The sequence below is a fragment of the Engystomops pustulosus genome, chromosome 4 (genome assembly GCF_040894005.1).
Source record: "Engystomops pustulosus chromosome 4, aEngPut4.maternal, whole genome shotgun sequence".
Lineage (NCBI taxonomy): Eukaryota > Metazoa > Chordata > Amphibia > Anura > Leptodactylidae > Engystomops > Engystomops pustulosus.
In genome coordinates, this window is record NC_092414.1 from 60,568,501 (window position 1) to 60,592,960 (window position 24,460).

General features: G+C 41.2%; 1 protein-coding gene across 1 annotated transcript in view; it reads right to left on the bottom strand.

Annotated features, from left to right (window-relative positions):
- The window catches only part of LOC140128448 (uncharacterized), a 31,162-nt gene extending 22,505 nt beyond the window's left edge, over positions 1-8,657 (bottom strand). The window contains exons 1-5 of the mRNA XM_072150154.1: positions 8,584-8,657; positions 3,373-3,446; positions 2,257-2,286; positions 849-896; positions 510-548 (exon numbers count right to left, since the gene is read on the bottom strand). Of these exons, the coding sequence (XP_072006255.1) occupies positions 510-548; positions 849-896; positions 2,257-2,286; positions 3,373-3,446; positions 8,584-8,641 (249 nt within the window). The 5' untranslated portion in view covers positions 8,642-8,657. The remainder of the gene's footprint in view (positions 1-509; positions 549-848; positions 897-2,256; positions 2,287-3,372; positions 3,447-8,583) is intronic.
- Positions 8,658-24,460: the final 15,803 nt, after the last annotated feature.

A 24,460-nucleotide genomic window follows, 5' to 3' on the forward strand; every position in this document is an offset into this window, starting at 1 on the left:
AAAGTTTTATGTAAGGAAGCCGAATGGATATCTCATCTGAAGATTGTTAATGGTGGCATTGACAACTTCATTTTGTATGCCAGTTTTATGGAATAAGTGGATCATCAATGAAGAAAAATCAGAATAACTACTGGGGAAAGTTTCAACAAGTAATGTTCCCAGCACTCAACGCACATAGTAAGATAATAAGGGGTAATAAATGATAAAATTGATAATTTTTCAGTGGCAAATGGGTCCTAAACTCATAGCCCACACAGATACCACATGAGTGGCCATGCACCAGTAATTGCGATTATTTCAGAGCTTTATCATCCTCCATAAATGTCCCCCATGGAGTGAATTTGAAATCCTGTATGAACATCTTGGGTCATACACATACTGATTTAGGACACCTTAAATTAATAAATGAAGTAGTATTCTGAAAAATGAAAATGCTGAGCTATGAAAAAATACAGATGTTATGTGTATTCAATCAGCAATGAATTTTTTTTATTGTATCAACTACTTACCAATATTTGCTTTTTCCTACTTTTGTCATATTCTAAATTCTAGGAAAAATATAAAAAAATAATTGAGAAATATTTTTTTAACCACTTTATAATGATCTTTTCCCAAAAAATAAGGGGACATTTATTTTTATTTTGACCATTTTTTCTCTTCTTTTTGCAGGTTTTTTTTTTTTTGGGGGGGGGGGGGGAAATCGCAAAAAAAACCCCACAAAACAGAGACAAAGAAAAAACAGACATGTATCACATCTCCAAATTTAGAAAGATACACAGCACTGCTAAAAACAAATGATATATGTGCCCCAATGTGTCACAACTTGTGTGTGTTTTACTTTGAAATACCTTTTCCTTTTTCTCAGCAAATTGTCCGTTTTCTTCAGATCCATTGTACTATGTGGAAAAAAAAACATTCAATTCATAAAGAAAATATTTATGAGTTTCTCATAGATGTTATAATGCCATAGTGTGATAACATACGTAAATAATGTATAATACTGAAATAATACTTAAATAATAATATAAGAAACAGAATTGCACTTTTTGCAATGTCTTCCTAAGGTTCTTGTAATAGTTTTTGATGTTTAGCATATACTGTACATCTAGCTAAAAAAAAAAGTCAATGGGGGGAATTGATAATTGTCTTTTTTGTCTATTTTTGGTGTTGTTCTGGGGAAGTTGTGGTACAAATGCTGTTTTGCGACTTTCCAATGGGGCACATGAACATAGGAATGGGCAAGTCCCTATCAAATGAGCCAAAGACTAGTTTTCAGAATACTGAAATAAATTCATGATTTGTGATTGGCATAAATTTTAATTTTGTTTTAATTTAAGTTTTGGGCAGTCATCATGTGACATAGAAATAGGGCAGGAAGTGCCTGTATCTGAGCTGGTCTTGTAATGCAGGGGGAAGGGCAGGAGGAAGAGAGCACTGCAGTGTACAGACAAGAGTAGCTATTTGTAAGAAGAATCCGACCATAGTCAGAAGATTTACGGTCATATCCAGGGGTAAACAAAATTGTATACACCAGGACTGATTGAGACAGGTTGGAATTATATCTGTGAAATGCTGTGTTTTTGTTAATAATAGTGAATTAGACAATGGGGCAGATTTACTTAGCTGGTCCAGTCGCGATCCAGTGGCGCGTTCTCCGACGCTGATTCGGGTTCTGCCAGGATTCACTAAGGTCGTGCGCCCGATGTCCACTGCGTGTCTCTGCTGCACTGAAGTCTGCTGTAATTCACCTTCTTCGTCTCGGTGTATGTGAGTGCTAGTTTTGCGACACAATTCTTTTTTCAAATTCTTCGTTTTCTTCGAATCCTCCTGATTTTCCGATGACCACACCCCCCGATTTCTGTCGCTTGAAAGCTGGCGCCGATGCGCCACAATCCAATTGCGTGCGCCAAAATCCCGGGGAATTTGGCGCACATTGGAAAAATTCGGGAAACCGGACGAAAAACGCGTTTCAAACCCTGTAAATGTGCCCCAATGTCTTATTTTATTATCCTGAGTACATTTAATCTTGTACTTCCTTTTCTATTTTCTTTTGCAACTACTCACTTTGTTGCTAAAAAGACTATGGTGATTTTAAAGGTCTGTGCCTGTAAACACCAAAACATTTATGAACACTTGATATAGTGTGAAGTCTTTTAGTAGGTGTCTGGTATTTTTGAACCTCAGGAAAAGTTTTGTTAGATAGGCTAAAAAAAATTTTATGGATTTTATAGTCATTTTTCTATATTTTTCACTTACATCACTTGTATTCAATGACTGGTCATCTCCCTGAAATAAGAGTTTAACATTTTGAGAAAAAATAGAAAGCTGAAACTGTTGTTTAAGCAGAACATGGTAAATAATGCAAAATAAAATTAAATTAAACCCTGTTTCTTGACCCCTATTAAATTTGGTGTAAATTTAGCCATAGGAGCTTAAAGGGAACCTGTCAGCTAGATTTGAAGCATCAAAGTGGGCCTAAAAAAGGCTTCTGAGCTGAACCATAGCACCTTGTAACCTATTTTTAATATATTATTTGTTGTACCACAATTTTTTGATTTCTTTATTTTAAGGACCTATAAACTCCAGGTTGAGCACCAAATCACTTCTGGTTAGCGTTCTTATAACAATTAAGAAGATTTCAGACTGGTGCAGCTGAATTCTTCTTATTTGTTTTAAATACGGTAACCAGAATCTACTCAATGTCCTGTGGGCAGCAATTACTGGCATACTGGTGATAATAGGTTCTGGGCTTAGATCAGCCACACTAAAGGCAAATCATGCGCAAAGGTTTGAAACTGCTGACCTACCTACAAAGTCCATTCATAATCACAGCTATGCCAAAAAATGTTCACAAAAAAATGAGCACGGGCAATAAACTGGAGTAGAGAAATGTCCCATTACAATTTGATAGGAAAAAAATGTGCATGTAACGATATTGCAAAACACGAACCGAAAATGATATACATTATACTGTATGGAAATATTAGTTTAATTTCCTTTATTAAACATAGAAAAACATATTTAAAATGTCACTCCAGTTTCTATTTTGGGTCTAATAGGCACACTGTCAGTAAATCTCTGACAGATACAATACATTGTAGTACAGAAGTACTGCCATGTATTCTGTGAGGGATCAAAGTATCCCCAGTGTAAGTCCCCTAGTGGCACAGTAACAAAAAGGTAAAAATAAAGTTTTTTAAAAAAAATATATAAAAATTAAAAAACACCACAAAAAATCACCCATTCCCTATAGATGATTTTATTTTGCATTAAAAAAAATAAATAATAAAACGCAGAAAATTCGTAACATTGCATCCGTAGCGACCCTGTTCCATTCAGAACATATTGATAAAGTGATAGAGTTAAACTGACCTCTTGATCTAAAAGTGATTGTTCTTCTGATGAGCTGGAACTGCTTTTTCCAAAAGGATAACTCCCAACATGGTCTGAGGACAAACAGATAATAGAATAATTAATTTTAACAATATAATCTGAGCTTCTGTTGTCAGATGTTGTTTACTTTCTATATCCACCTTATTGTGAAAATTTTAAAAATTATTATTGTGAACCAATAGCCATAAGCTAATCTTTGTGGTAAGTGTAAAACGGTCTAATATGAATGAGGGCATCCTTAAGAATAAGTAACATATTGTGGCCATAAGCTTTTCACCAGTGATGGACCATCAATCCGCCGGCCTATAGTTCCTATTGTCACAAAATAAGACACCAGTGTCAGAAATAGTGGGGTCTAATTCTTCACAATTTTTTCAGTGAACTGGTTTTGCCTTTGATCAGGCATGTCGATTTGCAACATGCCTGACCTCTTGTGTGGTAAAGTTCTAGCCATAGGGGCATATTTGTCAGGACCTCTGTGCACCGCCAGTGGCGCAGAGGCCCTGAAATAATCGCAAATGCTAGCTAATTGCTAGCTTTTGCGATTATTTTCCCCAATCCGCCACCTTCACACCAGTGAGGTGTTAAGGGGCGTGAAGGGGGGGCGGGCGGCCGAGCGGGGGCGCGGCCGGACAGGAGTGGGCCGGCGCGGGTGGTTACTGTCCCCGCGCCTGCGCACTCGCTGCTGCCGGCGACTTTTTATACGTGAAAAGCCGGCGGCTGCGTTTTTTTCTACGCCAGGCCCAGCCTGGCGTAGGATAAACGCTGCGCTACTGGTACCCCGATACATCAAGAGGCAGAAGCCTCTTGATGTATGGGGCTGCGAATTCACAGCGGCAGGGCGATCATACACTGGCGCACGATCGCCAGCGTATGATAAATATCCCCCATAGTCTTCCTTTGTCCTACATTAACCATGAGTGAGCAGGATTTTATTGATGAATTACACTTACAAGAACAAATCAATTCTGCTGATCTATTTAAGAAAGATTATTCACAAGGGGAAAATATCAATACAGTTAACAATCCTTTAAGGACTGGAAGTTTCAATAAAATACACTACAAGGTCAGTCCCTGCTTCACCTTAGACCATAGGTCTCTACATTTGAAATGTTCTAATTTTGCAACTTTTTAAAACAGAAAGCCTACAAAAGTCGCAATCAGTTTGAAGTTACTTTCCACTTCTGCTCAGGGGCACCTGAGGATTTGCGCCAAAGTTTGACATTTTTCTGCAACTTTTTTAAAAAGTCACAACCTTCACATGTGGATTCAGTTGAGAACTTAGGGAACACTGCAGAAGACTAGACAATTGCGATCTTTGAAGGGAGATTATCCCAGGTGCAAAATAATTCACAAATTAGCATATGCACCATGAAAGTCACATAAAATAAAGAAAAGGCAAGCCAAAAGTTTTATACATGTGCCCAAACACCTCTTTATATCAAAGTATTCCAGAGTAGAAAGTGTGTCCGCCTATCTTATATACAATAAGATTTACAGTGATAATGCCCTAAAGTCCAGACCTCTGTTAGCTATTATATGGAAACTGGACAGTATCAGTTCTATTTCCTTGCAAATAGGCATTGCACATCCCCTTTAACTTTTCTTTTAAGCTGGATATTATGTTCAGTTTTTATTCTTAAAGGGGTATTCCCATTTTGATGAATTTATGTTATTGTTTGTATGATGAAAAATTATTTCATTTTCCATTATACTTTCTGTATCAATTCCTCACGGTTTTCTAGATCTCTGCTTTCTGTCATTCTATAGAAAGTTTCTATGTTTACATCCAGTGGACAGAAATCTGACCATGGTCACACAGGTGCACAGCTAGTTAATATCATAGAGGGTAATCAGAGCTGTGTGATATAACGGGCCATGCAAATGATTTCTGTCCACTGGAAATAAAATATGAAGCTTTTTATAGAAGATCTAGGAAACCGTGAGGAATTGATACAGAAAGTATTCGGAAAAATTGTACAACTTTTCATTATTCAAACAATAATATTTATGTGCTGAAATGGGAATACCCCTTTAAATGCGTAAACTTCACTCTTTATTTGTTTAGACAATACTCCTGTGTACAGATTTGTGGGGTCTCAGTTTAGGAATTTTCCAAACAAAATATCACAGCATGCTGCAGCATGTACGGCTGCACACCACAGTTTTTTTTGTGTTCCCCAATGCATTTAGTTGTATTCTAAGTCCCACAATTGCCTGGCAGAGTATATTGGTTTGCACTGCTAATCTAATTTACTTATTTTCAACCAATGAAAAAAGAAATCGGAGCATTCGGCTTTTTTACCCCCCTTCCAGCATCATGACTAAATCCTAGTGTGGTTAAAGTGTTCTTGTTTCAGCCTATAAATATTAATGTTTGCATAGTGAAAAGTTATACAATTGATGCCCCTCGTGTGACGTCTCCCCCATCTCCAAGCCTGGGAGAGGTAGCTGCGCGAGGGGGGGTGCATAATTAGCAGCCCTGAGTGCCGGACATCTGGTCCCCACGCTCCGGCCTGCTTACTACAAGTTTCTTTTTTAGGGGATGTCAAGGCGTGTCAAGACTAGCAGAGGACATCAAGAGGAGGAGAGGTAATTATTTGTAGTTGTTTTTTGTTTTTTTTAATTTTGTACAAGCTATATAAACTACCGTATTTTTCGGCCTATAAGGTGCACCGGACTATAAGGCGCACCTCCAATAAATGCCTGCTAAGACATCTAGGTTCATATATAAGGCGCACTGGAGTATAAGGCACAGGATCAAATGCAGTACCTAAAAATGACCAGCAGACCTGTGCACAGTTCTAGCCAGCTACACTTCCCGGGAAACTTGTCTTCAGCGTGTCAGAGAGCTCCTAGCTCAGAGGTATGGCTGCTGGGGGTTAATGCAGGGTGATGCAGCAGGGGTTAAGCGGTCTCCCTCTGCCCCTTCTCCTTCCCTCCTCAGCCAGGGTGTTATTCCTGTGGGGTTCCCTGTGGCTCCTTCTCTTTCCCCTGTTACAGGGCTGTCAGGTATGGGGGATTGTTTACTGATGATGATGATGATGATTGCCTCGTGGTCGGCACTATGGCAGCTCCGGTCTAGGGGAGGGCAGGATGGGCACAATGTTAGTTGTGGTGCCAGGGCACTTCAGGAGCTAGGGACCCTGTATACTGTGTGGGAAGGTGCAGGAAATTTCTGGGGATGGAGCTATTAAACACTGGTAAATGTGCAGTACATCTTGTCTGTAGTACATTTCTGTATAAGTTCATATATAAGGCGCACCGGCCTATAAGCCTTATAGGCCGAAAAATACGGTAAGCAGCTCACTGATGGTACTGACCCAAAAAATAAATGTGATGTTCCCTTTGCTTGGCACATTTTTTCACAAACAGGAAAAATTTATGGACAATGCTGCTGAATAGTTCTGGAGGCCACAATTTTTCATGAGAAAATTGTTTATCCTGAAGAACAGGAGGCTCAATGGGTGTTTCTCTATTCACACTGACAAATTGATACAAACTTGCAAAAGTAGAATGAAGTACAATGGCACTCACCACTAATCTTTGTTCTTCTTAAAGCATTATTTATTCAACATAGTCACAAATGTACAGAGACAAAGTGGAGGGAGGACATGTTAAACACCTCACATGTGTAGGTGCGACGGCTGTTTCGCACCTTGTGTTTCTTCCGGCTGCAAAACTCAATATACTCCATACGCAAAATTGGAAGTGCAAGCCGCAAAACAGTCATCACTCATGTGAGGTGTTTATCGTGTCCTCCTTCCACTTTGTCCTTGTGAATTTGTAAGTATGTTGAATAAATCATGCTCTTGGAAGGGGAGAGTGCCATTTTCCTTCATTCTATTTGTTTTCATGTATGCTTCCATAAAAGACTTAAAAAGTCTAATCTTAAAGTTTAACAAGCTAAAAAATGGTTGAAAGTTCTGCAAAAAAAGAAAGCTCAAGGAGTATTATAAGAGACACAACTGCATGTGTATCATTATACCAAATTCTCATGACCTGTCATAGCTTATTGGAGATTGTTGAATTTGGATTAATTTGGATTAATTAATGCTTTTTACATTTATAGCAGACTTGAAAATTACATATATTACAGGTGGTCCCCCACTTAAAGGGGTTGACCACTTTTAGCAATTAATTGATATGATTTGTGTAATAAAAAGTTATACAATTTTCCAATATATACGAAGTCCCCTGGTTATGTATAAAATAGTTTTTTTAGGTTTGTTCTTAAGTAGAATTTTTATTTAAGTTGGAACTGTATATTTTATAATTGTAACTGCAAACAAATTTTTTGTCCCAGTGACAATTCGATTTTCACATTTTTTGCTGTAATGGGAACAGAGATAATCAATAAATTCTCATTACAGACACCTTACATCTGATCATTGCAGTCTCTGACTAAAGTAAAGTATCCAGAGAACTTCACCAGAGGTCCATCTGTGACTAGGGGTTGTCTGTAAGTCGGGTGTCCTTAAGGAGGGGACCACCTGTACTTTCATTATCAATTTCACATTGTTTTCTAGATCTCTGCTTGCTGTCCTGCTATAGAAAGATCTTATATTTACTTCCAGTGTATAGAAATCTGTCCATGGTCATGTGATGTCACACAGGCGCATAAGATGTTATTATCACAGAGAGTAGTAAGAGCCCTGTGATAATAATGGCTTGTGCACCTGTGTGACATCACATGACCATGGACAGATTTTTATGCGCTGGAAGTAAACATTGAAGCTTTTTATAACAGGAAAGCAAGTAGAGATCTGGAAAAACATGAGAAATTGACACAGAAAGTATATTGGAAAATGTTATAACTTTTCCTCATACAAATCATATAAATGATTTGCTGATAGTGGACAACCTCTTTATGAACAACCGACTTACAGACGACCCCTAGTTACAGATGGACCTCTCTGTCCCTTATGAGCTCTGGGGAAGCTCTCTGGATGCTTTACTTTAGTAGTGATCAGCTGTAAGGTGTCTGTAATGAAATTTTGTAAATAATCCACAACATTTTTTAAATCAAATTGCCATAGGGGCAAAGAAAATTTTTGTCTGGAGTTACAATAATAAAATATAAAAACAGTTCCAACTTACATAGTAATCCAACTTAAGTACAAACCCAAAGAACCTATCTTGTATGTAACCCAGGTACTCGTATGCAATCAATCATAATGTCTCACTCACCATTTAGGCAGTAGAATAGGAGTAGAGATAATGTCACTATGACTGTGACGAGCTTCATTGTAGGTACTTTGTGCCTTGTGGCTGTCCACCTCAGATCACAATGTACAGAACTTTGGAGAAGCTCTAAATGTCTATATATGTAATTTGCTCAGATCATCGTGAGCTCCACCCCCTTATTTACATAACTATGTCAGTTCATTAAAGAACTGCCACTTCTAGGGATTAAGTGAGCTAAATTACAGTATAATACTCTGTGCCAGTTCCTGTAGGAAGCAGGGTGCTGTCTGTAGACATATAATCCCATCCATTACAGACTTACATAAAGTCAACATTTCCAAAAAATTAAAATGTCTGTAACTTTTCATTACAAAAACTTCTGAAAATTCTTTAACAACTGCCACATAAAGGGGCAACTATTCAGGTATAGGCTCAGTATAAGACCTGAAAAGTTGTCACATAGTTGTCACATACACACATATACTGTAACATTCATGACTTCTATCAATGCCAACAATTAATGAGAACTTATATCTGGTTTGTACAATTAACATTTATAAAATAAGCAAAAAATTTACGATAAATAATAGAAATATTTTGAAATTTCAACAACATACAATATAGCTAATGAATATTCTTTGCTTTACTGTGTACTGCACTTAATCAGTACGAGGAATTCTCTATTCTGTGCACATATACATGTACCTACAATACAATTCATCATTATTGATTTATAGTGCATCATTAATTCCATGGTGCTGTAAATTCAATAAGGGGTTCACATACTTTAAGACGAAAACAAATTGTATAATATATTGTGTATTGTTGGCAATACTAAATATGTAGAACTTCAGGAAAAGTTTGAAGGTTGGGACGGTAAGGAACAGTCTACCACATTTTGGTAACACATTCCAGAGTAAAGGAGATGCTCAGGAGACATCCTGGAGACTGTGCATAGAGAAGTGCATAGTTTGGGAGCAAAGCCGATAATGGCCCAGATATATGGGGGGACATGTATATTTCTTTCTTTTTTAGTGACTTTTTATGACTTTTCACTGCAACTTTTGCTTCAAGCAGACCTTTGTCTGCGCCTTGTGCAGTGCCTTCTGTATCTTCATTTTCCAGATATTCTGTGAGACTTTTTACTTATGTATAATTTTTTTTCTATTTTTATAACTTTTCAATCACAAATCTGAACCTGGTCCAGGGTCAGGTGCAAAGAGAAGATTTTTTTTTCATGGACTTTTTTTAACAAACTGGAATTATTTCCCATGTTTTAAAAGTTTCATATTTTGCGTATAAAATTGATGGGCATTGAAAGTTTGGGTTGATTTTTTCTTTTTATTTTATAAATTTTGCCTTTACAGTTTATTGAACTTTATTGGTTACATCTAAGGGTTCGATCCCATGTGGCGTCTGAGATGCATTTTCAAAAGCATGGCAGAAATGCCTGCGTTTGTGTTTGACTGGTTACAAAGATTGAAGTGTAAGCAGCTGTGAAAATGGGAACACAGGTGCTTACACTTCCAACAATAAAGAGAAAGGCTTTCTAATTAACCAAATGCATGGTAAAATGCAAAACGCTTGCATGTCTGTAATGCTTTTAAAAAGGCATCTCAAACGCCACGTGTGACCGCAGCCTCAGATGTTGTCATCTGTCTGGGGTGTGACTAGCATGGCTTGTGTACATGTAGATTTGAGACTTTTGCAACATAAAGTTTAAAAAAAAAAAAAAGTTGCACGTGTCAGGACAGGAAAAACTCAACTTGTATCAAAAGAAAAAAGACATGTTCATACATAATGCGCAAAAAAGACCAGCCAGAGCCTGAAAATACAGCATAGATTGCTACTTGCTGTTTGATACACTGATGGCACTGAATAAATTATGACGTATGCCTGATAAATGTGATTGTGAACTTGTACTTTATGTTGGTGTAAAACTTATAAAACTCAATAAAAACGTTTTTGAAAAAAAAGACCTACCAAAAGTATCAAGATACATACATGTTCATTGTATCTGTCCAGTTTTTTGTATTTGTTTGCACTAAAAAAACATCTTGCATCTTGTCCGACACTTTAACCCCTTACCGACATGTGACGTATTAGTATGTCACATGCCGGGTCCCCGCTCATGGAGAGCGCTCGCGGGCCGAGCCCTCTCCATAGCCGGTAAGTCTTTGCTGCATATCAAAATATGATAACGGTTTTTCACTGCATTTAACCACGTAAAGAAAAAGTCGAAAATGGCACTTTTTTGCCATTTAAAAAAATGTTAAATTCTATAAAAAGTGATCAAAAGGTTGTACAATCCTAACATTGTAAACGTCATCAAAATCCGCAAAAAATGGCACCACCCACAGCTCCATACACCAAAGTATAAAAAAAGTTATTAGAGCCAGAAGATGGCAAAATCCCCCCAAAAAATTTGTACAGGAGATTTTAATTTTTTTAAATGTATGAAAACATTATAAAACCTATATAAATTTGTTATCCCAACCCAAAGAATAAAGTAGACCTGTCATTTGGGGCGTACAGTAAAATCCGAAAAAATCCAAGCCCACAAGAATACGGCACAAATGCGTTTTTTTACCAATTTAACTGCATTTGGAATTTTTTTCCCGCTTCCCATTACATGGCATGGAATATTAAATACCCAAATTTTGAAGTGTAATTTGTTACATAGAAAATAAGCTGTCACACATCTCTGTACATGGAAAAATAAAAAAGTTACAGATTTTTGAATGTGGGGAGTGAAAAATTAAAACGAAAAAGGGCTGCGGCGGGAAGGGGTTAAAATTATTGCAATTATTTAGTGCAACCTGTACTGGAGTCAGGCAAACTGCAGAAAGGCAGTTCGTACAACTTTTGATAAATTTGAGACAGTGGGGCAGATTTATCAAGTGTCTGAAAGTCAGAATATTTCCAATTGCCCATGGCAACCAATCACAGCTCCCCTTTAAAATATTCATGAGCACTGGTGAAATGAAAGCTGAGCTGTGATTGGTTGCCATGGGCAACTGGAAATATTCTGACTTTCAGACTGCCTGATAAATCTGCCCCAGTGTGTGGAATTGTATTGGCTGTTTTTTATAATCTTTACTAGAGATGAGCGAGCACTAAAATGCTCGGGTACTCGTTATTCGAGACAAACTTTTCCCGATGCTCGAGTGCTCGTCTCGAATAACGAGCCCCATTGAAGTCAATGGGAGACTCGAGCATTTTTCAAGGGGACCAAGGCTCTGCACAGGGAAGCTTGGCCAAACACCTGGGAACCTCAGAAAAGGATGGAAACACCACGGAAATGGACAGGAAACAGCAGGGGCAGCATGCATGGATGCCTCTGAGGCTGCTTAATCGCACCATTATGCCAAAACTATGGGCAACAGCATGGCCATGACAGAGTGACAGAATGAAGCTAGATAGCATCTAAAACATCCAATAATTGACCCTGACACTATAGGGGACGGCATGCAGAGGCAGCGGCAGCAGCGGCAGGCTAGAGAGTGGCATGGCGACATACCATAAATGGACTCAGGCTTCAAACCAATGGGTGGCAGAGAGGAACCAAAGGAGGTGAGCAAGAAGCGCTCAAATAATATCGGTACATGATAAAAGTTTGCCAGTATATTTTGTGGATTACACAGCAGGGTGGCGACAAAGTTAACATGGAAGCCATGAAAACAACCCAAAATTCTGCCTGACACAGCTCGTTTGATAAGGGGACCATGTATGGAGGCAGTGAACTAGTAGTAGATTAAAGGTGCTGCAGTTAAAACTATGTTAGTTGGATCTTGGCATGGAGCTGGCGCTCCGCTGCCAGGCGAGCTTTCGCCAATCCAAACCCGTGTCTCTAGGCTACTCCCCAAACAGCACTTCTAAGAACCTTTTGTATAAGATCAAGTGTAGTAGCGTTCTTATAAGTTTAGGATATGGCGGGTGAGGGGAATGTAAACAGATGCGCAAGAAGCGCTGAAATAATATTGGTAAATGATAAAAGTTTGCCAGTATATTTGTGGATAACACAGCTGGGTGGCGACAAAGTTAACAACTTTGATGTGGAATCCATGAAAACAACCCAAATTTCTGCCTGACACACCTCGTTTGATAAAGGAAGATGTATGGAGGCAGCTATATGGACGACTTTTGGAGGTAGCAATGGAGACAACGTGTGGAGGCTGCTATGGAGACAATTTAATTTGGATAGTGCCTGTATGTGGCAGTCCAAAAAAGTTTTCAAACCAGAGGAGCAGGTAGGTGGCCCTCCAGAAAATTAAATAGATTGAGTGCCTGTATGTGGCAGTCCAAAAAAGTTTTCAAACCAGAGGAGCAGGTAGGTGGCCCTCCAGAAAAATGGAATAGATTGAGTGCCTGTATGTGGCAGTCCAAAAAAGTTTTCAAACCAGAGGAGCAGGTAGGTGGCCCTCCAGAAAAATGGAATAGATTGAGTGCCTGTATGTGGCAGTCCAAAAAAGTTTTCAAACCAGAGGAGCAGGTAGGTGGCCCTCCAGAAAAATGGAATAGATTGAGTGCCTGTATGTGGCAGTCCAAAAAAGTTTTCAAACCAGAGGAGCAGGTAGGTGGCCCTCCAGAAAAATTCAATAGATTGAGTGCCTGTATGTGGCACTCCCAAAAATTGTTTAAAACAGAGGACCGGGTCGGTGGCCCTCCAGAAAAATTAAATGCATAAAGTACTATAGCTAGAGCCAGTGGGCCCTGTCAAAAAATAGCCAGTTTCCTCTGCTTTACTGTACAAAGAGGAGGAGAAGGAGGAAAATGAGGAGGAGGAGGAGTGGATAAATTATTCAGGTTGAGCTTCCTTCACCTGGTGGAGATTGGAAATTATGAGAAATCCAGGCTTTATTCATCTTAATAAGCGTCAGCCTGTCAGCGCTGTCAGTCGACAGGCGTGTACGCTTATCGGTGATGATGCCACCAGCTGCACTGAAAACCCGCTCGGACAAGACGCTAGCGGCAGGGCAGGCAAGAACCTCCAAGGCGTACAGCGCCAGTTCGTGCCACATGTCCAGCTTTGAAACCCAGTAGTTGTAGGGAGCTGTGTGATCATTTAGGACGATGGTATGGTCAGCTACGTACTCCCTCACCATCTTTCTGTAAAGATCAGCCCTACTCTGCCGAGACTGGGGACAGGTGACAGTGTCTTGCTGGGGTGACATAAAGCTGGCAAAAGCCTTGTAAAGCGTACCCTTGAGACCTAAGGGTGCTTTGGCTATCAACAAGGGAATCTTCTTCCCCCGTCTCTTGTGACGAGCGCAAAGCTTCCGACTTCATGCTGATCAGAGAGTTTTTCAACAGGCCAAGCAGCGGGATGGTGAGGCTGATGATGGCGGCATCGCCACTGACCATCTGTGTTGACTCCTCAAAGTTACTCAGCACCTGACAGATATCAGACATCCACGTCCACTCCTCATTGTAGACTTGAGGAAGCTGACTGACCTGACTACCAGTTCTGGTGGAAGTTGACATCTGGCAGTCTACAATCGCTCGGCGCTGCTGGTAAACTCTGGATAACATGGTCAGTGTTAAATTCCACCTCGTGGGCACATCGCACAACAGTCGGTGAGCGGGCAGTTGGAGGCGGCGCTGCGCTGCCCTGAGAGTGGCAGCATCTGTGCTGGACTTCCTGAAATGCGCACAGATGCGGCGCACCTTCGTGAGCAAATCAGACAGATTGGGGTATGTCTTGAGGAAACGCTGAACTATCAAATTTAACACATGGGCCAGGCATGGCACATGTGTCAGTCTGCCGAGTTGCAGAGCCGCCACCAGGTTACGGCCGTTGTCACACACAACCATGCCTGGCTTCAGGTTCAGCGGTGCCAGCCACAGATCAGTCTGCGCCGTGATGCCCTGTAATAGTTCTTGGGCGGTGTGCCTTTTATCGCCTAGGCTCAGCAGTTTGAGCACCGCCTGCTGTCGCTTAGCGACGGCACTGCTGCTGTGCCTAGAGCTACCGACTGATGGCGCCATGCCCACGGATGGTAGTTCGGAGGAGGAGGTGGAGGAGGGGTGGGAGGAGGTGGAGGCATAGTAGGCCTGAAACACCTGGACCGAGGTAGGCCCCGCAATCCTCGGCGTCGGCAGTATATGACCAGCCGCAGGGTCAGACTCGGTCCCAGCCTCCACCAAGTTAACCCAATGTGCCGTCAGCGATATATAGTGGCCCTGCCCGGCAGCACTCGTCCACGTGTCCGTGGTCAGGTGGACCTTGTCAGATACGGCGTTGGTCAGGGCACGGATGATGTTGTCTGACACGTGCTGGTGCAGGGTTGGGACGGCACATCGGGAAAAGTAGTGGCGGCTGGGGACCGAATACCGAGGGGCGGCCGCCGCCATGAGGTTGCGAAAGGCCTCGGTCTCTACTAGCCTATAGGGCAGCATCTCCAGGCTAAGCAATCTGGAGATGTGGACATTAAGGGCTTGGGCGTGCGGGTGGGTTGCACTATATTTGCGTTTCCGCTCCAGCGTCTGGGGTATGGAGAGCTGAACGCTGGTGGATGCTGTGGAGGATCGTGGAGGCGACGATGGGGTTTTTGTGCCAGGGTCCTGGGTAGGGGGCTGACTATCAGCTGACACAGGGGAAGGAGCAGTGGTGTGCACGGCCGGAGGTGAACGGGCTTGTTGCCACTGAGTGGGGTGTTTAGCATTCATATGCCTGCGCATACTGGTGGTAGTTAAGCTATTAGTGGTGGAACCCCTGCTGATCCTGGTTTGGCAAATGTTGCACACCACAGTCCGTCGGTCATCCGGTGTTTCCTTAAAGAACCTCCAGACTTCTGAAAATCTAGCCCTCGCCGCAGGAGCCCTCGCCACGGGAGCTTCACTAGTTGACACATTTGGCGCTGATGCACCAGCTCTGGCCCTGCCTCTCCGTCTGGCCCCACCACTGCCTCTTCCAACCTGTTCTGGTCGAGGACTCTCCTCCGTCTCAGAAGCACTGTGTTCACCCGGCCTATCAACCCAGCTTGGGTCTGTCACCTCATCATCCTCCGATCCCTCAGTCTGCTCCCCCCTCGGACTTCCTGCCCTGACAACAACTTCCCCACTGTCTGACAACCGTGTCTCCTCATCGTCGGACACCTCTTTACACACTTCTTCCACTACGTCAAGAAGGTCATCATCACCCACAGACTGCGACTGGTGGAAAACCTGGGCATCGGAAAATTGCTCAGCAGCAACCGGACAAGTGGTTTGTGACTGTGGGAAGGGTCCAGAAAACAGTTCCTCAGAGTATGCCGGTTCAAACGCCAAATTTTCCTGGGAGGGGGCAGACTGGGGGGGAGGAGGCTGAGGTGCAGGAGCTGGAGGAGTGCCGATTTCGGTGACATGGGTGGACTGCGTGGAAGACTGACTGGTGGACAAATTGCTCGAAGCATTGTCGGCAATACACGACATCACCTGTTCGCACTGTTCTGGCCTCAACAGTGCTCTACCACGATTCCCAGTAACTTCAGACATGAACCTAGGGAGTGTAGCTCTGCGGCGTTCCCCTGCTCCCTCATAAGCAGGTGGTGTCTCACCCCGCCCAGGACCACGGCCTCTGATCCCTGCAGTAGTTGGACGCCCATGTCCCCGCCCTTGTCCTCTACCCCTAGCCCTCGGGTTAAACATTTTGAAAATGAGAGTTATAACTTTAATTTTTTTTAAACTTTTTTTTGTGTTTTTTGTTTTTTTTTGTGTTTTTTAGTTTTTAAAACCAAACGATGCTATCCTATTGCTATGGCTATTTTCTAGCCAAGTATGAAAGCACACTGCTATGCCAGATGAGATGACGCTGAGTTATTAAAAAAATAAACGTAAAATAAAAAAGGAAATGGCAGACTGTGCCTAATTGAAAACCAACCCCTAATAAATTTTCCCACTTCGGTCTTTGCGATGGATATGTGCGTCACTAAGCGCAAAACACAGCGGTCGCAAGTCTCACTACAAATTGCTCACAATTTGCTAGTAGATGCACTGCAGCAAGGACAGCCACCAGCAGATCAACCAGAAATCAAATATATATAACGCTACTGTAGGCGTAAGTAAGCCATTTGGATTCTCCGATGGCTATTTTCTAGCCAAGTATGAAAGCACACTGCTATGCCAGATGAGATGACGCTGAGTTATTAAAAAAATAAACGTAAAATAAAAAAGGAAATGGCAGACTGTGCCTAATTGAAATCCAACCCCTAATAAATTTTCCCACTTCGGTCTTTGCGATGGATATGTGCGTCACTAAGCGCAAAACACAGTGGTCGCAAGTCTCACTACAAATTGCTCACAATTTGCTAGTAGATGCACTGCAGCAAGGACAGCCACCAGCAGATCAACCAGAAATCAAATATATATAACGCTACTGTAGGCGTAAGTAAGCCGTTTGGATTCTCCGATGGCTATTTTCTAGGCAAGTATGAAAGCACACTGCTATGCCAGATGAGATGACGCTGAGTTATTAAAAAAATAAACGTAAAATAAAAAAGGAAATGGCAGGCTGTGCCTAATTGAAATCCAACCCCTAATAAATTTTCCCACTTCGGTCTTTGCGATGGATATGTGCGTCACTAAGCGCAAAACACAGTGGTCGCAAGTCTCACTACAAATTGCTCACAATTTGCTAGTAGATGCACTGCAGCAAGGACAGCCACCAGCAGATCAACCAGAAATCAAATATATATAACGCTACTGTAGGCGTAAGTAAGCCGCTTGGATTCTCCGATGGCTATTTTCTAGCCAAGTATGAAAGCACACTGCTATGCCAGATGAGATGACGCTGAGTTATTAAAAAAATAAACGTAAAATAAAAAAGGAAATGGCAGACTGTGCCTAATTGAAATCCAACCCCTAATAAATTTTCCCACTTCGGTCTTTGCGATGGATATGTGCGTCACTAAGCGCAAAACACAGTGGTCGCAAGTCTCACTACAAATTGCTCACAATTTGCTAGTAGATGCACTGCAGCAAGTACAGCCACCAGCAGATCAACCTGAAATCAAATATATATAACGCTACTGTAGGCGTAAGTAAGCCGTTTGGATTCTCCTATGGCTATTTTCTAGCCAAGTATGAAAGCACACTGCTATGCCAGATGAGATGACACTGAGTTATTAAAAAAATAAACGTAAAATAAAAAGTAAATGGCAGACTGTGCCTAATTGAAATCAAACCCCTAATAAATTTTCCCACTTTGGTGTTTGAGGTGGATATGTGTGTCACTAAGAGCTAAACACAACGGTAGCAAGTCCCCCTGCAAATTCCTCACAATATGGTACTAGCTGCACTACTAGTGCCAGCAAGCCCAGCCACAAGCAAACAAAAAAAAAAAAGTATAACGTTATTGTAGCCCTAAGAAGGGCTGTTGGGTTCTTGTTGAATCACTCCTGCCTAACACTATTCTAATAGAACACCCTAACGCTTTCCCTGACCAGCAGCAGCTCTCTCCCTAGCGGCATCCAGACACAGAATGATCCGAGCAGCGCGGGCAGCGGCTAGTCTATCCCAGGGTCACCTGATCTGGCCAGCCAACCACTGCTATCGACGTGTAAGGGTACCACGTCATGCTGGGTGGAGTGCAGAGTCTCCTGGCTTGTGATTGGCTCTGTTTCTGGCCGCCAAAAAGCAAAACGGCGGGAGCTGCCATTTTCTCGAGCGGGCGAAGTATTCGTCCGAGCAACGAGCAGTTTCGAGTACGCTAATGCTCGAACGAGCATCAAGCTCGGACGAGTATGTTCGCTCATCTCTAATCTTTACTCTTGCAGATATGTTAAATCAAAATGGAGTGAGATATAAATTGGTTATATTAAGTCACTGAAGCACTGAAGTCAAGCTCTCCCCACCTCAGAACACCCATTCTGCTATGATTGACTTGAAACACCATACTTTCAGAGAGCCATTTATGATGTTCCTGGATGCATGGGCCATCAGTTATTGCAAATGGGGTATTGTTAGGCACAGAGAGTTTGACCTCAGCTTTAAAGAGAATCCTTCAGGCAAAATAACCCCTAATCTAAATATATTTTCATAAACTGCCGTTAGAAAGCATTGCCTCTATCCCTTCATTGTCCCTCTATATGTCTGTAAACTTAAAGTGGTATTCCGGGAATATGAACGTCTGACACAAAAACCCATGATGATATAAATAAATGAATACAACAATACTCAATGTCACTAGTCACAGAACAGAGCTAAAATAATATGATTTTATGATTTACAAAATTTATGGCCTCTTTAAAGTAGGTGGAGTTATCACTAAGATGTCCGCCACTGGAAACTACAAGTTCCATGATCCTTTAGTTCTCAGTAACTCCTCCTACCTCTCAGGCTCTGCTCCCAGTGATGATGTAACAGATTTTCTTGCTCTGTTACCATAGTAATGATGTGTAACTGCCATCACTACGACACTGACCATACTGGCTGCACTGCAACCAACCGACTACAGCCAAGCATATTGGTGATCACATGAACTGCCCAGGCAGGTGCAGGACATGTGATGTGGACATGTGACCAGCGGCCATCTTCTGTCCTGTGTATGCTCTGCAACGGACCGCGCGGAGGAAATTAACGGACTAATTAAAGGGCCAGTAGCATTTTAATTCTTCATTACATTCTATGTCATCAGCATTTTCTGCTAAGGGGAGCAAAATTTTAAATGACAACTAATTACACATTAGCTTATTTTTTGAGTGCCCACTTGTATATGAATTATGCTGATTCCTGGAATACCTCTTTAAGCAATGAGGTTCTAAAGCTGTATGCAAATGACCTGTGGAATGTCCAATGAGTCATTATCATGTTCAAGCTGTCCAGCTTATTCATGAGTGGGAGGCACAGTCACACCCCGAGTGCTTGACTGACAGCCTGTATAATGGTGTGAGGTATAATGGTGTAATGGCTCCTCCATCTGCTCTCCTGCTTCCTCACTTCAAGGTTGAATTTCTGGATGACAACATTGGTCATGAAAGAAACATGACCTGGAGATGTTAACTTTCTTGATAACTTACTGGTGATGGTTTATTTGGCCAATTTCTGATAGGCAAAAATATCAATGAAAGAAAAGGTCATTGATATCCAGTTGGTTTGGGTGCAACACCCATCACTCCAACAACAACTGTTGGGTGATGGGATCAACTGTGATAAAAAGAGAATGAAACAGGAAGCAGAAAGCTCTGTTCGCGTGGTAGTGAGCCTTGTGGCTAAAACCGCAAGAGGAAAACAACCCACGTTCATTCAATACAAAGTACTTAGAACTGTCAAGATATGTATAATAATATATAATATGTCTCAGTGTATATGTATTTCTATTAAAACTTTAATAAAAAATGTTTAAAGGAAAAAGAGTTGGTATTCAATTGTGCATATCAGTCCAATGAAAAATAATTTACACTTACACAAATTCATAGAGTAAAAAAGTAGACAAGGGGAACTTTAATAGTATTATAAAAACATATAAAAAGCTATAAGCAGACATAGAGGGTGCCCCTGTATAACTGCCTCCTGAATCTCCCCATTATTGTCACTATAACACAGCAGGTCCCTCCAAGTAGCTTAATGAATTATAGTTTGTAGCTACCTGGTTTGACCACTGCACAGAGAATGCAGCTGCATGCTTCCTGGGCCCAGGATAGTAAATAACTGCTGTTAGCTATAACAAAATAGAATGGGTTAACAAAAAATTATTTTTATGTATCTATCTGTGTCTCTCTCGGACTGTCGTTCTATCTCTGATTGACTGTCTCTGACTGTCTTAGTGACAGAGACAGTCAGAGACAGACTGACAGTCTTTCTGACTGTTTCTATGACTGTCTCTGACTGTATCCTTTACTGCCTGTCTCTGATTGTCTCTCTGACTGTCTGTATCTGACTCTCTGACTGTGTCTGTCTGTGTCTGTCCTTCTCTTTCTCTATCCCTATTACCTCACACATAAGCTGTTTTATACTCATTGCCTATAATACACAATCAAAATTCAGAGTTCATATTAATGACCTGTGGCAAAATAGCAACCAATCGCGGTTAAGCTTCTAACTACCACAGCAGCAGCAGACAATGGATCCTGTATATGGTTAATAAGTGTATCTTGGAAAGCGTGGGGGGGAATTTAGGCTAAAACCCTAGTCTATGATGTACCCTGAATGACACTGAGTGGCTGTGCAAAATTTGGTGATTGTAAATGCGACGGTGCAGATGTCTATAGTGGACATACACACATATACAATCAGCTTTATATATTAGATTTTAAAAATGTTATTTGATAGTTTTAGCCTTTATACAAATTATTGAAAAAACATTGCTTTCCTCAGCCATAAAGAACAACAGTAAAACAGGTTAAAATTTAAAAATACCATTAGGGGGGTTGCTAGGGTAATAAAATATCTGGGACATCTGCTCTAATGCATGTGTACCAAATTTTTATGAGTGTCCACTTCTTTACATAAACTCTTACATGTGCTTGCACCAGATACTAATGTAAAAAATACAAGTGAGATCCCTACTTATTAACACACATACATGATATGTTCTACATCGCCCCAACATCTTGATACCCTAACAGTGTTATCCTGCTGCTACAAGATACTTTTATAAACCTACACAGCAAGTCCTCCAAAAAATAATCGAATTACAGTTCATATGCCTTGATGATGATGAAACCTAAGTGTCAACTTCTGTGGCTTTCTGCAATGTGCAGACTGGCAAGGAGGGGAATGGTGAGGGCTTGATATAAGAAGATCTGAGGGGTGATAACAATTTATCAAAGAAAATGATAGTTTGGGAAAAGGGTATAAAAGCATGTTAGCCAGCTTTTAGCAGTATTGTCGCCTGCTTCCGCACACTGTGCCCATGCCTGAGCACACAAAGGCCAGGCCAGGGGATCTGGCAATGCAGAGGAACTTTAGCCTATTCACCACCTAATATGTGAAGCACCAACCAACTGGAATTCCATTCCAAGGGTGTGTGAGCAATATCAGACAATAATTGAGTTCCAGTTACTGAATTCCCTGGAGTGTCAAAGTGATCATCAACACTTCACAACGAATGAATAGGCCTCCGGTACACCACCAATATGGCCATCATCCTGGCCTACTATATTTCTCTTTTCTGCTAGAAAAAAAACACTTTAGGCCACAATGGATGTAGTTACAGAGGAGTAAATCTTAGTGAATATCGGCACAGGGCCAACTTCGGAGGGAATTTTAAGACCCAGTCTTCCCCCCATTGTGATTTCTAGTGACACCATTTAACATTCTGTTAAATATAATGGGAAGTTGAGAACAAATTCCAAATTCTGTGAAAATAACATAGTTGCACCATTCTCTTGAGGGCTTTTTCTTCACGGCTTTCACATTTTGTCCAATTGACCGATCCTCTTTTGACTTTTGTTCAGCACAATTCATGGAGATACCAAATTTATATAGTTTTGTGATGGCGGGGCATCTTATCTTTACTTGCATTGCAAACCTGGGCTCTGTTTTGTCTCCTTAACAACTGCAGTGTCTTTGACACGTTAAGAAAATTAAAAACATAACTTCATATGATTTTTATCATTACTCATTTTCTTACGTACTATTATTAAATGAGATTTTCTAAGTTTACAGTAGATTTTAAAATATTTTAATGGCAGCATAAACAACACGACTCCAGCAGCAATGTAGGTCTCAGTATTAGCAGTGTTTGTTTAGAAGGAGACAATCCATGGTATTTCTAGCTGATGCAAAATGCAAACATTTAAAGTATTTACTTTTCTTCCTTTCCTAAAAACAATTATCATTTAATGAAAAATACGTCTTGTGTCTTAATCACAGTGCCATATGCTGTCTAAATGACTCTCCTGCACTTTTAGTGTTCAGTATTCCCAGAAATGTACCTTAGACATTTGTAGTAACACAGGTTTGGTTTGATTAATTGCAGAAAAGACTAAAGTGATAGACAGTATGTTCTTTCTTGTATACTGAGAAGGGGAGAATTTTCTGACATTTTTACAACATTCTAACAAGAGTTTTAGATACACTAATATTACTATGCCTTTAAATAATTTGGGACAGGCCATATGATGATGTAATGTCTTTTGAAGTTTCTGATCATTTATTGGCAACATATGGGTTATTTAGACACACTCCTGTGGATGTATTTGAAGGCATACCCGAAACTCACTGTTTCTTTGTATAAAATCATGGGGCGATGGTTATCTAAAAAAATCTGCCAAGAGATGAGGAATAGAATTGTGGACTTGAACAAGTCTGGTTCATCCTTTTGGTACAATTTCTAGCAACCTGAAGAAGCATTTTTCAGCTATGCAAATAATTAAAAGCAAGTACAAACAAGATGGGAATGTCCAGTTATAACATTCATGAAGGAAGCAAGTTCTGTGTTCCAAAGACAGATGTGCTTTGGTCCGACATATGCATATCAACCTAAGAACAAAAGACCGTGCAAATTCAGCAAGAAGTGAAGCTGGGAGAGTGTGTCATTATCAACAGTGAAACGAGTCCTGTATCAACATTGGTTGAAAGGCCTCTCTGCCAGGCAAGAAGCTAGAAGCTCCAAAATAAAGATAAAAAGCCAGATTAATGTTTGCAAATGCACACAGGAACAAATACCTTAATTTTTAGAGACATGTCCTGTGATCAATTAAACTAAAATTAAACTGTTTGGCCATAATGACATCATCATACTTGGAGGAAAAAGGGAGAAGGCTATGGCAGCATCATATTTTGAGATGTTTTACTGTAGGAGGGACTGGTGCATTTCACAAAATAGATGGCATCATGAGGAAAGAACATTATGGCACACATTTACTTACCTGTCCTGCCCAATCCCCAAAAGTGCATTGTCCGACCAGAATGCACATCTGCCACGATTCTAGAAGATTGTGCACGCCAATTCCTGCATGTGTAGCTTCCCCGATCAGGTCCGCCGGCGTTAACCATCTTCTGCATGTAAATGCATTGTTTTGTGACACAACTTAAATTTTAAATCCCGCGCTCAGTCCGAATCAGTCGGATCGTCCAATGCCCCGCCCTTGATTTCTGTTGCATGAAAGTCGGCGCCGGTGGGCCAAAATCAAATCGTGTGAGACACAATCCGATTCTAAATGCCTGTCCAGCGGCTTGATCCCCTAAAACGTCGGAAAATCCAACGGAAATGCGGCCACTATGTGTCAATAGTGAAGTAACATCTCAAGACATCAGTCAGGAAGTTAAAGGGCACCTACCACCACGAATCTACCTATAAAGGTAGATCGGGTGGTAGGTGGATGTATGGGACGTGAGGATAGCCCTTTTTAGAGCTAATCCTCACGTCCCCGCTAGCGTAGCATAAACTTTATTGCCCTAATATGTAAATTTAATTAAGCGGCTACTGGGGCGTGGAGTAGCCGGACACGAGGCTACACGGCGCGGCTACTCCACGCCCCAGTAGCCGCTTTCCCCGCCTACCCTGTGATCTTCGGCGCGCAGCTCCTGGCAGCTGCACGCCCTCGTCCGAGAAGCCGGAGTTCTGCGCATGCGCAGTAACTCCGGCCTCGTTCCCGAGATCGCGCATCCTCGGGCTCCGAGCGCAGGCTTAAACTGTATTTCTGCTCTTTTCTACTGTATTGGTGTCCTAAGTGAGCCATTACAATTGACAGAGCAAGGAGAAAAGACCATGTTGGCACTTTACAATAAATAAGCAGGTTTTCATTGTAGTTTGGGCACTCGGTGTCTAAAAGGTTCGCCATCACTGTCTTGTAGTCTTGATTTCAATCCGATTACTATCCAAAATGTTTGACCCAAGTCATTCAATTTAAGGGCAATGGTTCCAAATACTAATGATATGTATGTAAACATTTGACTTTCCTGATTGACCTGAAATAGGAAACATTTCTTCTGATACTAAATCCACATGACAGGG